The following is a 12,302-nucleotide window of genomic DNA, read 5'->3' as shown; positions in this document are numbered from 1 at the left end:
CTGGGCCAGTGCTGGACCTGAACTGCTCACACTACTGCAGTGCTGGGGCGACCATGTCAGACAGTGCAGTGCAGCAGCAGTTTGTCTGAGTGGTGCCTGGTGCTGTGACAGACACATACCCTTGAGTTCTGTGATGGTGTAGACATGGGATGCGTGCGGGTCTGGATGTGCCTGTGTCACAAACACCCCCCAACAACTTCGTCTGGCATGGCCACTGGGCAGATTGGTCACGGCTTGCTTGGCGATGATGTAGGACGTGGGCATTTAACTGCCAGAGGTCTCTGGGAACTCCCAGTTGTTTTGGTTTTTTTCCAGAATTTGTCCGGCTGGTGGAAGGGAAGAGCCGCTGCTCAGGACGTGTGGAGATCCATGATGACAACCAGTGGAAAAGTGTCTGTGATTCACATTTTAGTCCCAAAGCTGCTGATGTGGTCTGCAGGGAGTTGCATTGCGGCGTGGCCCTGCCTGTCGCTGGGCCAGCTCACTTTGGAGAAGGGGTCAGTCCCATCTGGGATGGAGAGCTGCAGTGTGTGGGGAATGAATCCCGCCTCTTCTCCTGCCGCAGAGGGTCCTCCAGGGACCAGCCCTGTACCCACGCGAACAGCGCTGTTGTCACCTGCACACGTAAGGACTCAGGGAGGGGTGCTGAACGCTGGGGTGAGCTCCAGCCTGAGCGGGGACAGGTTGTGCCTGTTGAGACAAGAGAAGTGGGCTGTCTGTTCCCACAGGCTGGCAGAGAGGTGACCTTCCTGGGGGATCCTATACAGGGCAGGGCTGGGCTGCTGCCCAAGGACAAGGAGGGGTCATGGGTTGGGAGGGCTCACTGGGATCATCGTGTTGTTCCACAGGGGACACAGAAAGGCCTGAAGGCAGACTATAAGCTGGGAGGAGGGGAGGGTAGGTTGTGGTCCGGGGGAGCTGGGGGCTTTGTGGAGAAGCAGCAGTGTGTGCTTGGGGGAGCCTTGGTGGGGCAGGTCTCTTCTCAGGGTGCTGGCAGGGGAGGAGCAGGTGCCCTAGGTGGGCATGGGCCAGGGGCAGGTGGCAGCTGGCTGTTGGGGTAGAAGGAGGTGCCAAAGGCTGTGGGGCCACAAATGACCCAGCAGGGCCAGAACTGCAGCCCCCAGCCTTGCAGCACCCGTGAGGATAGAAGGGACCCCTGCACTGCCCTGGGGACAGACTTGGAGGCGAGTGGGCTCCCACCCTGGCACCTCTGATGCCACCCGGGCGGGGGTTCCCCGAGACGCACACTGCTGGGGCTTGGCGCTGTTCTAACTGGTCCTGTGTCAGTGTTTGAAGGTGCTGTGGAGGTGAGGCTGGCAGATGGTGGCAGGCGCTGTGCTGGGAGAGTGGAGGTGAAACAACAGGGCCAGTGGGGGACGGTGTGTGGTGACGAATGGAGCATGACCGATGTGGCAGTGGTTTGTAAGCAGCTGGGCTGTGGGTCTGCTGTTGGAGCTCCTCAGTATGGACACTTTGGGCCAGGATCTGGCCCCATTTGGATGGATGATGTTGGCTGTAATGGCACCGAGTCTGCCCTGTCTGACTGCAAACACAAAGGATGGGGTGAAAATAACTGTGAACACACTCTCGATGCTGGAGTGACGTGTTCAGGTAAGTGGACAGCCTGTTCCTCACCTTTGGCTCTGGGATGGGCGAAGGGACCATGGCTGTGCCCTCAGGGAGCAGCAAGTGGACACTGGAGTAGGGCCCAGTGATGCTGGTCTAACTGCCAGGCTGGGACTGTCATTGCTGATGTCCCCAGTCCTTGGGGAAGGCCCAGAGGGAGCCTACCCACTGCATGCACAGGCTGGTACTGAGACATCCCTGGGGCTATGAGTAGTCCTGTGGGGACATGACCCTGTGCAGGCAGCACTGATGAACTGCCCAAGCCCTCCTGCCTGCCCATGGTTCCCCGTGCTGCCTCATGTCATGGGGGCTTTGGCAGCAGTTACTGATCCTCATCTGTGCCTGCTGGTCTCTGAGAGCTGGCATGGACCCAGTGGGAGTCTCCTGCCCCTCTGTCCGGCCATCCATCTGGGTTGTGGACACCTCCAGGCAGAGCACTGTGTCCCTGACTGAGGACACCCTCCCCCCGAGCAGACATCAAAGGGATCTGGACAGGCACCAGGCATGATGGCAGCTGCACCATTTCTGTGCTCTGTGACATCTTCTGCCTAAAATGATCGTTCCAACACCCCAGGAACACCCCTGGGATCAGGGGGTGCTTCCGGTTGCATCAGGGTGATGGTCCTGCCTGGTCCCAATCTCTGCAGAGGCTGAGCAGGCTGCAGCAGTCATTATCATCTGGGCCAGTTCTCCTGGATCCAAACTGCTGACACTACTGCAGTGCTGGGGAGACCACACCAGGCAACGCAGGGGACCTTGAGTGGAAGCAGTTTGTCTGAGGAGTGCCTGTGGCTGTGAGTCTGCGACAGACACATGCCCATGAGTGCTGTGATTGTGTAGAGATGGGGTGCGTGGGGGTCTGGATGTGCCTATGTCACAAACACTCCCCCAACAACTTTCTCTGCAATGTGCAATGGGCAGTTTGGTCATAGGTTGCTTGGCGGTGATGTGAGACTTGGGCATTTAACTGCCAGAGGGCTCTGGGAACTCCCAGTTGTTTTGGTTTTTTTCCAGAATTTGTCCGGCTGGTGGAAGGGAAGAGCCGCTGCTCAGGACGTGTGGAGATCCAAGACAGGGACCAGTGGAAAAGTGTCTGTGATTCACATTTTAGTCCCAAAGCTGCTGATGTGGTCTGCAGGGAGTTGCAGTGCGGCGTGGCCCTGCCTGTCGCTGGCCCAGCTCACTTTGGAGAAGGGGTCAGTCCCATCTGGGATGGAGAGCTGCAGTGTGTGGGGAATGAATCCCGCCTCTTCTCCTGCCGCAGAGGGTCCTCCAGGGACCAGCCCTGCACCCACGCGAACAGCGCTGTTGTCACCTGCACACGTAAGGACTCAGGGAGGGGTGCTGAACACTAGGGCTGTGCCAGGGGTTGGGGAACAGATCAAGGACCGTGCTGGGCCAGGTGTGAGGACAGGAGGGATGATGGGATTGTCTGCAGCATGAAAATAGTGCAGAAGAAGAAAGGCATGCTGTCCATCTAGCCTCTCCGCCAGCTACTGAGGGTACAGGAGCACCAATCCACCCTCTCTCCTCCTCCTCTGTCCCCAGAATACACAGGGTTCAGGCTGGTGAACAGCAGCACAGCGTGTGCAGGGAGGGTAGAGGTCCAGGTGTTGGGGACCTGGGGGACCCTCTGTGCCTCCCACTGGGATCTCTCGGATGCCCACGTTCTCTGTCGTCAACTCAACTGCGGGTTTGCTGAGTCCGTTCCTGGAGGAGAGCATTTTGGGAGAGGGACTGGCCCTGTCTGGAGAGACTCATTCCACTGTGACGGTACAGAAGCCCATCTGGGACAATGCCCAGTGATCACCCTGGGGGCCTCACCATGCTCCCACGGGAACAACGCTGCTGTCGTTTGCGCAGGTGAGTGCTGGAAAAATGCTGCATAACACCATTTGCCCTTTGTGTGTGACGTGGCCACCCAAAGCAGGGGTCCCACAGCAGTGCAAGGCTGAATTTCTCCTGGAGAAACCCTGGCTTCCCCAGGAGCCATCTGGAGGGCTTTGCCTGCTCAGAGTGACCGCTCTACTTTGGGAGAGCTGAGGGCTGAACGGAGGCAGGCATCTGCCCCCAGGGCAGTGGCTTAGGCCCCGGCACTCCACCAGGCCTGGGCTCCTCCATTCTCCTACTGTGGGACAAGGCCAGAGCAGGGCTGCAGGGCTGTGCTCCATCCCTCTGGCTGCAGACAACTGCATCCCATCCCCAGAGAGAGCTCTGCAGAGCCTCATCCCACCAGCCAGGCAGCAGGTGCCTGGGTGCCCCCAGCAGCAGCAGACCTGGCTGTGAGCTGCAGAGGGGACCCAGGTTTTGCCCTCGCTTCTCATCAGCAAAAGGCTCAATCTTGTTGTGTTTGGTGGGAAAATCCCCCCTCGCCCCGCTCCCTGAAGGATGCCATGCTCCCCAGTGCCACCAATGGCCGTGGCATCTCTGCTCTCCCCAGGCTCAGCCGGCTTTGCATCCCTGCGGCTGGTGGGTGGAGGGAGCCGGTGCGATGGACGAGTGGAGATCTTCCAGAACGGGACATGGGGCAGAGTCCTGGATGACCAGTGGGACATGCAGGAGGCCAGCGTGGTGTGCCGGCAGCTGCGGTGCGGAGAGGCAGGGACAGCCTACAACCCCCCAAAGCCTGAGCGAGGGACCGGCCCTGTGGGGCTGCGAGGGGTCCGGTGCGCAGGGCACGAGGCCAGCCTGGCCCTCTGCAACACCTCCCTGCCCGAGAGTGCACCGGCGGCAGGGGTTGTGGAGGACGTGGGAGTCATCTGCTGGGGTGAGCGGCGCTGCACGGGCCCCCCAGGTGATGGGGTGGGTGGGCAGCCGGCCCCTGACAGCAACTGGGGTTTCTGCCCACTACAGGGAGCCGGAGGGTCCGGCTGGTGAACGGGTCCAGGTGCTGTGCTGGGAGAGTGGAGATCTACTACCAGGGCATCTGGGGGACTGTCTGTGACGATGGCTGGGACCTGTCTGATGCCGCCGTCGTTTGCCACCAGCTGGGCTGTGGAGGGGCAGTGGAGGCAGCCGGCTCCGCTCAGTTCGGGGAAGGCTCCGGGCAGATCTGGCTGGATGGCGTGAACTGCTCTGGGGCCGAAGCTGCTCTCTGGGACTGCCCTGCCAGGCCCTGGGGGCAGCACGACTGCGGGCACAAAGAGGATGCGGGAGTCATCTGCTCAGGTCTGTGGTGGGAGCTGTAGTGGGAGCCTGGCTCTCGCGGAGGCCAGGACACAAGGAGAGACGGGCATGGCCAAGGCTGTCCCTGGCTGCCTCTCAGCTCCTGCCAGAGCATGTCCTGTGGTCACCCATGCACGGGTACCCTCAGTCCCACTGAGGGTCCCTGGGGAGCTCAGCCATCCCCGAGGGTTAGCAGGAAGGGCAGGGTGTCTGTCCATCAGGGGCTTCTCTCTACCCTTGGGTGCAAGGGGGACGTACTGGCCATGGCCCTACCCAGCTGTGGGCCTGGGGGGTGCAGAGGTGTCCTGGCTCCCACAGCCCCAGACCAGCCTGTTCCCTCTTGGTGCCTTTCCTCCCAGAGTTCGTGGCCCTGAGGCTGGAGAACAGTGATGGCTGCTCCGGGCGCCTGCAGGTTTTCTACAACGGGACGTGGGGCAGCATTTGCTCCAACTTGATGACTCTCGACACGGTGTCGCTGGCATGCAAGGAGCTGGGCTGTGGGGACGGAGGATCCCTGGAAACACAGCTGCCTTATAGAAGGGTGTCTGGCCCTACGTGGCTGGATAACATGCAGTGTGGGGAGAAAACCAGCTCCTTCTGGCAGTGTCCCTCTGCTCCCTGGAACCCACAGTCATGTGAAGACCCACGAGAGGAGATCCACATCACCTGCAATGGTAACTCTGAGCCACCTGGGCACCCCAGTGTCACTCCAGCTCCTGTTCCCTGTTGAGCACAGGCAAATGCAGAGAAAGAGCTTGGAGGGGCTTTTCCTTTCCATGTCAGTCCCTTCTGCTGCTGGTGGCAGAAAAGCCATCACAGCCACACACGTCCAGCAGCAGTTGCCACCCAGGTTGCCAGCAGCGCCTGGGGGAGGCAGAGGCATCTGCAGGTGAGGTCTCAGAAAAGACCAGACAGGGTTCAGAAGAGCCTCCCCTTCACACACACGCTCCTGCTGCTCTGTTAAACAGGGACCTTTTGGGGCTGAGCAGTTGGGGTCCCCCCACAGTCCTGTGCATGTCCCCTCAATGAGCAGGGTTCAGTTGCTGCCGTGATCGAGATGGCAGAGGGAGGCACAAGCAGAGATCAGTCCTGCTCTCTTCTGCACCATCTCCCGAACCAGCCCTTTCACCACAGTGTTTCCTTCTTCAGGGAGACGCCCAGAAATGCCCTCGATCCCGCTGGCCCCGTGCCCCAACTCCACGAGGTGCACAGGTAGGGAGCTGCTCCTCTGTGGATGCTCCTTGTCTGGCAGGGCTCTGCCTGCTGTCTCAGTGCCATGGGAGGTCTTTGCCTTCTCCAGACAGGGAGAAGATTCGTGCTGTGGGAGGTGAGGACAGGTGCTCAGGCAGAGTGGAGGTCTGGCACCGTGGCTCTTGGGGGACGGTGTGCGACGACTCCTGGGACATGCGGGATGCTGAGGTGGCGTGCAGGCAGCTGGGCTGCGGCCCCGCGGTGTCTGCCCTGCATGAGGCTGCATTTGGGATGGGGACGGGCCCCATCTGGCTGGAGCAGGTGGAGTGCCGGGGGACAGAGCTGTCTCTGCAGGACTGCTGGGCCCGGCCTGGGGATGGTGGTGCTTGCCGGCATAAGGAAGATGCTGCGGTGAACTGCTCAGGTGAGTGGCAGGACTGGGACCCCTTGCTCGGGTATTGGCAGGGTGCTGGGGAAGACCTTTTGCCCCTTTGGTCCTGGCATGGCCTCTGACCTCCCAAGAGCAAGAATGTTCCTGCAGAGTGCAGGAGCCTGGTGCCAAGTGGGAGCAGCCTCGGTGGAACTGGATGTGTTCTGGCCATTGCCCGTGGGGTCCTGCAGCCCCAGGGTTATCCCCTGGGCTGCCTGTGCCCTCCTGCCTGCCACCCGGAGCAGAGGCACTGAGCCCTTTCCTGGCCTCTCTTTCTAGCACTACAGGAGGGGCAATTTGGGTGGGATGTGTCAGGGACATCCACAGACACACACACAGTGTGTTGGGGAGGAGGCTCCCCGGTACTCGCACACCCACCTTCTCAGCCCAGCTCTCCTTTTCCTCTTCTTCAGCTACACCCAGGACAGCAGCATCCCCACCCCAAGCAGGTAACTTGATGTCCCCCTGCGGCTGGGTATCCCCAGGGCCAGACTGTGACCCACAGCTGGGTGGATGGGGCTCCTTGCTGAGGTGTGAAACTCCCAGGAGAAGGCACTGGTCTGGTGGTGAGGGGGCTAGGGAAGGTTGTAATTTACTCATCAGGGTAGAAGCTTCTCCATCGCTCATCCCTGGGGCCATCCACCCCCTGCTGCCTTGTGTGATGGGCGTCAGGAATGGTGCTTTTTCCACCTCACCCAGGCCTGGTGCTGGCCTTTCCGTATTCTTGCCCACACAGATTCCCCCCGGGGCCGTCTAACTGGCAGCAGGAGAGTCTCAGTGCCTGTCATCATCTGCATCATCCTGGGGGCCCTTCTCTGCCTGCTCCTGGCCCTCCTGGCTGGGCAAGCACTAAGCACCAGGGCTGGGCGCAGAGGTTGGTCTTTCCACAGCGGTCCCAGGGGGAGATACCTCCTGGAAGGGCTGCAGGGTGTCAGTGAGGGGCACAGGCAGAGCTGGGGGGATGAGACCGTGTGCTGCCACCTGTCCCATGCACCACCCCATTGACTGCCTGGCCATGGGGCACCAGCAGCAAGGGGTGGAGAGAGCCCAGAGGTGGGGGGATGTAATGATAGGACGAGGAGAAAAATGTCAGAGCGGGGCTGGGGGACATGTGAGCAGAGAGGAGATGGCCAAGGCTGGCAGTGGTCTGGGTAGTGCTGGGGGGGGGCTCTGGGACAAGGGAGATGATGGGAGGAGTGCAGGGCAGCAGGGTCCATCCCCGCGGTGTCAGGCCCCCAGGCTGTCCCCTCTGCCCACCCCCTGGCAGGACATGCGCCCTACTCTAGACCCGTGGGGCAGATAGGGGAAAGCTCCAGGTGGAGGAAACATGGGAGCTGCTCCAGGGTCAGACAAGGGGTGCATGACCCTGGGGCCAGAGGGGCATGAGCACTGTCTCTGAAGGGACGATGGGAGGGGGACGCTGCCCCAGACAATCTCCACAGAGATGTTGCCCTCACTGGGGATGTGGCAGATGTGCCTGGACAGTGCAGTGGGGCTGTGCTGTCAGACCAGTCCTGGGCTGGCCCAAGGAACAGGTTTGGGGGAGCGCAGTGTGATTCCATTACCCTTCTGCCTGTCCCTCTGCCAGCCCTGCCTCTGTCCCCAGGCTCCAGGAGTGCTCAGGAGATGTTCCCTGAGGCTGTGTACGAGGAGATTGGTTACAGCCCAGTGTGGGAGAAGCAGGCGAGGTTTGGTCACTCAGGTGGGTGAGGGTCCTCCCTGGAGGCACACGTGCAGGACCCTTTTCCCTGGCCCCAACCCAGGGCTGATTCCCTGAATTCCCCCGACCCGTGGTCCTTGTGACGCTGGGGCCATGTGGTCTGTGGGGAGACGATCCAGGTCCTGGGCCTGGGAGGGGACCTTTCTCCCCACCAGCTTTTCCTGTCCCGCTGGACATCCCCTCTCTTCCTGCCCCTGCACCCCATCTGACACCCGTGGAGTGAAGGAAGGGACTGTCCTAGGGCAGCTCTGGGAGCACCTTTGAGACAGGGTTTGCCCCAGGGAGGCAGGGTGATTTCCCAGCCCTCCTCCCCATGCAGCCCCACCTCTGTGGGTCCCCCTTCCTCAGTAGCACTGACCACGAGCCAGGTCAGTGGGGCTCACTTCATAATACCCACCGTGCATCTCTCCAGGCTCCTATTCAGAGGAGTCCCTGACCCAGCTGCAGCCCTACCCTGGGGTCAGCGAGGAGGAGGATGGTCTGGGATCAGCACCAGGTAACAGAGGCAAGAAGGAGTTGATCTCCCTGAAGACATGTGATGGACAGAAGTGTCACTCAGTGTCACTGCTGGAGATGGGGAGGACATGGGGGTCTCCTGTGGTGCTGCCAACACCAGTGTCCCAGACCTGTGTCCCTGCACATCTTCCCATCCTCTGCTGCGCAGGACGTATCTTCTCACTGTCACCAGCTCCCCTCTCCTTTCAGATGTTCTTGTCCCACCTGGAGGTGACCCAGCGGATGGCTATGATGATGCCAGGGAGGTTTCTCATCCGGAGGAGGATGCTGCCTCTGGGCAGGGAGGCAGGGAAATGCCCAGGGAGCCAGAGGAGGGTGCAGAGCCCAGGGATGCCCCCAGAGGTGAGAGGCAAATTTAGCACTGCTGGTTCCTGGGGTGCCATCCCTGGTGCCATTCAACTCTCTGCTGTCCTGAGACCCCAGTCTCCTGGGAAGGGGGAACCTGTCCCGGGAGTTTTCCTTGGAGGGACTAGGGGTGGGAGAAGGAGCTGAATGTGGTGAGGAGCAGGGAGGAAGATGATGCATAGACCCCCTGGGGTGAACTGCATTGTCCTGCCTTGCTGCTTGCAGGGCCCAGCCTGCACTCCCAGAGAAGTGCTGGGGTCCCTGGAGCTGAAGGAGACACGTGGCCCCTGTCCCTGGGGAGCATGGGCTATGATGATGCTGAAGAGGTGTCTCTGGCACATCCCCCTGAGGACACAAGGGCTGTGACACCGGAGCTCTGTGCACAACAGTCCCAGAGCCCCAGGCCATGAGAGCCCCTCCCTGCTGTGCAGCTGGGTGCAGCCAGGAGGGAGAAGAGGTCTGTGGAGCTGGGAGAGCCGTGAGCACCAGGGAACCATGTCCCTTGTCCCATTGGCAGCAGAAACCGCCTGGAGTTTCCTCTATTTTTATTCCCATTTTTATGCTGTGCATCATCTTTGTTCATAATACAACAGCTGTGTTCAGCTTTGACCCAGAGCTGGTGCTTGCCTGCCCAGGTGTCAGGGCATCTTCCTGAGGCTGAGAAGGAGGAGAAGAGAACAAAGTCACAGAGGTGGGGAAATGGGCATGTCTCAGGGACAGCAGGCTTGGGGTCAGGCTGTGGGGCTGCGAGAGCCCATGGTCGCTGGGGAATAATCCTGCTGACAGAGACATTTCCATCCTACTGGCCACAGGCAGTTTCTAGTCAAAATGGCTCTCTGATAGGTCCCGTGATGCACTGCAGTGGGAGCACCCATTTCCTCGCCCTAGGGTTTCCCAGCTGCTCTTTGCCCCAGGCTGGTCCCACAGTGCAGAGGCCATGACAGAGCTGCCGTGTCAGGGTAAGCCCTGTCCTGCGGCCCCACAGAAGTGAGCCCTGAGGTGGCCGCAGTGCCCTGAACACCCCAGCCAGCCCCAGGGGGGAACATGGCCCATGGATTACCTCCCACCATGGTTAGGAGGCAGCTCTGCTCCCCACTGCCCCAGCACAGGGTGCAGAGCCGCTTTCTGGGTCACACGGGGCTGGGATTCCCTCTCCTCATGCTCTGCCAGGACCCCAGTCTCCATGGGCTGCTCCTGCTGCCTTGGGCCCGTGCAGACCCTGAGCACTCTTGTCAAGGCACTGAGCTGCCATCTTCCTCAGCAGAGGTTGTAAGGCCCCACGGCAGCCCTGGGACTCCCTCCTCCTGCTCTCCTCCAGCCCCCACCCCCACCCTCCTGCTGCCTCGCCAGGGATGTCAGTTTGGGTTTGTGTCAGCACGGTACTTGTGTGCAGGAAGAAGAGGGATGGGAGCAGGGGGGGACGGGGGCACCTTTCCCCCAGCACTGTTGGAGGGCCAGGGGGAGGAGAAAAGATCCCCCGGAGATGTGTGCTACAGCCAAAAGCTGTGGTCCAGTCCCTGGCCTGGAGAAGGGCTCATCTGGGAGGATGCTCACGTGGGCACGTTTCCATGGCAGAGGAGATTTTGTGTCCCTCCCCTAGAAGAGGCACTGCTGGGAGCTGAGCCAGGGTTCCTCTCCCTTGGCTGTGGCTTTCACCTGCCCAGTGGCCATGGGCAGAGAAACTTCTTATGTAGCAGCCAGTGACACCTGGGCAGGACGTGGCACCCAAACTGCCCTCCCTGCTCCTGCTGGTGGGTCTCCACACCCCTCCGGCACTTCCCCAAAAGGCTCCTCTGCTGTGGGCTGGAAGGTGCATTGGCTGTCTGTGGCAGGATTCCCTGTGGGGAGTTGCTGGAGCTCAGTACTGCTGCAAGCAGCAGGATCTGGCCCTAGAGGAGATGCGGGGAGGAGGTGCCTGTCGCCAACATCCTCTCCCACTTCAGCATTGCCCCATTCCCTGCTGGGAGCTCCTCCACCCCTGGAGTGATCCTGGGGGGATCTGGGAGAAGCCCAGGCACACGTATCCCTCTGCCCCATACCCCAGAGCTTTCCTGCTGGCAGACCCCATTGGAGAGCAGCATTCCCAGGGTGAGACCCCCATGATGATTCGTGACATACAGGGGCACTGCAAACACAGCCTCCAGCCCCTGGAAAACTCCCATGGGGGCAAGCTCCAGTCCTGCATCTCAGAGAAGGAAGGTATAAAAGTGAAGTAAAGAAGGGGGGGGTGTTATCGTCTGAACACAGGATGGTGGGGGCTATGGACATTATGGACACTGACGTGCAGACTCAAGGTGCTCCAAGTGGGGACTGGGGAGAGGAACCCAGTGCCTGTCCTGTGCCACCTTGCTGCCAGCTCTGCCCTCCCACAGGTGCAATATTTCTCCCTTACTCTGGCACCTGGCAGACATTTTCCTCTTCCTCCTTGGGGAGATGAGCCACAGGCCTGTGTGTGCTTGAGGGGGGCAGCAGGCCTGAGCAGGAAGAGCCTGTTTCATGGCATTTGGGGACCTGAACAGTCTGGCCCTGCAGGCTGGGTCCATTCTCTGCAGCAAAGCAAGATTGTCGCTGTAGCCCAGATCTGTGGTTGTTCCTGCAGCTCCCGAGGACCTGCCTGAGGGGGGTCACAGTGAGACCCCCAAGTCTCAGCACTGCAGGCCCCATGCTGGGCAGAGCTTGGCTGTTTAAAGCCCATAGGAGAGCAGCCTTATTTCTCTGAGTTTTGGCTCACCAGGGTGCTGGGCACGCTGCAGTGAAAGTCCATGTCTCATGCCCCATTTTGGTTGTGGGGGTTATTGCCAGGGAGCAGCCGAGGCACCATCTCCTGGCCCTCACTGCCTGTGCATGGCTGTGGACAGACCTGTGACTCCCTGATCCTACCAGCACAGGGTAGATGGAGTCGCCGAACACCACAGGAAGAAGAGGTGGGCAACAACCCCAGCAGTCCCACCTCTGCAGGGCTGTGCCTGACCTCAGCAGATCCAGGTTTCCTGAGCTGAGACTCTGCTCAAGCCAGTGGCGATGGTGGAAGGAAAACTCCAGCTGAGAGTCCCACAGCCCTGCCCAGCTCACAGCCAAGCCCTGGGTGGGCAGGGCAGGCCCACAGGGCCTGGAGAGGAGCAGTGCCCAAGCTCCAGCCCACACCTGCCTGGAGATGCCAGGGATTGAACCCAGGACCTCCCACACGTGAAGCGGGCGCTCTTCCACTGAGCTCCATCCCCTTGATGCCTGCCAGCAGGATAGACGCTCTTCTCCCGTGATGCATCTATGACAAGGGGAGCAGTCTGTGCACCATCGAGAATGACAAAG

At 60.7% G+C, this 12,302-nt stretch overlaps 1 protein-coding gene and 1 non-coding gene across 2 annotated transcripts; one reads left to right on the top strand and one right to left on the bottom strand.

The window, feature by feature from the left end:
• The first annotated feature begins 2,468 nt into the window (after positions 1–2,468).
• On the top strand, positions 2,469–11,681 carry LOC128138561 (antigen WC1.1-like). Its single transcript, XM_052779763.1, has 12 exons — positions 2,469–2,473; positions 3,191–3,489; positions 4,067–4,393; positions 4,480–4,794; positions 5,151–5,465; positions 5,597–5,680; positions 6,044–6,410; positions 6,836–6,861; positions 7,149–7,286; positions 8,019–8,114; positions 11,055–11,192; positions 11,593–11,681. Exons 1-12 carry the CDS (start codon positions 2,469–2,471, stop codon positions 11,679–11,681), a joined length of 2,199 nt encoding a protein of 732 aa, XP_052635723.1.
• A 461-nt stretch (positions 11,682–12,142) lies between these two features.
• TRNAV-CAC (transfer RNA valine (anticodon CAC)) lies at positions 12,143–12,214 on the bottom strand. Its single transcript has one exon. It is a non-coding gene; the product is annotated as a tRNA-Val (tRNA).
• Between the last annotated feature and the right edge of the window lie 88 nt (positions 12,215–12,302).

This window comes from Harpia harpyja, unplaced genomic scaffold (genome assembly GCF_026419915.1).
Source record: "Harpia harpyja isolate bHarHar1 unplaced genomic scaffold, bHarHar1 primary haplotype scaffold_55, whole genome shotgun sequence".
Lineage (NCBI taxonomy): Eukaryota > Metazoa > Chordata > Aves > Accipitriformes > Accipitridae > Harpia > Harpia harpyja.
The sequence above is the reverse complement of the archived record's forward strand: the minus strand, read 5'-3'. Positions and strand labels throughout refer to the sequence as shown.

What these genes read in the sequence shown, in the direction of transcription:
- LOC128138561 (XM_052779763.1), top strand. An exon ending in CGTGGGAGTCATCTGCTGGG is followed by an intron (nt 4,394 to 4,479) that starts GTGAGCGGCGCT and finishes TGCCCACTACAG; the next exon opens with GGAGCCGGAGGGTCCGGCTG. An exon ending in TGCGGGAGTCATCTGCTCAG is followed by an intron (nt 4,795 to 5,150) that starts GTCTGTGGTGGG and finishes CTTTCCTCCCAG; the next exon opens with AGTTCGTGGCCCTGAGGCTG.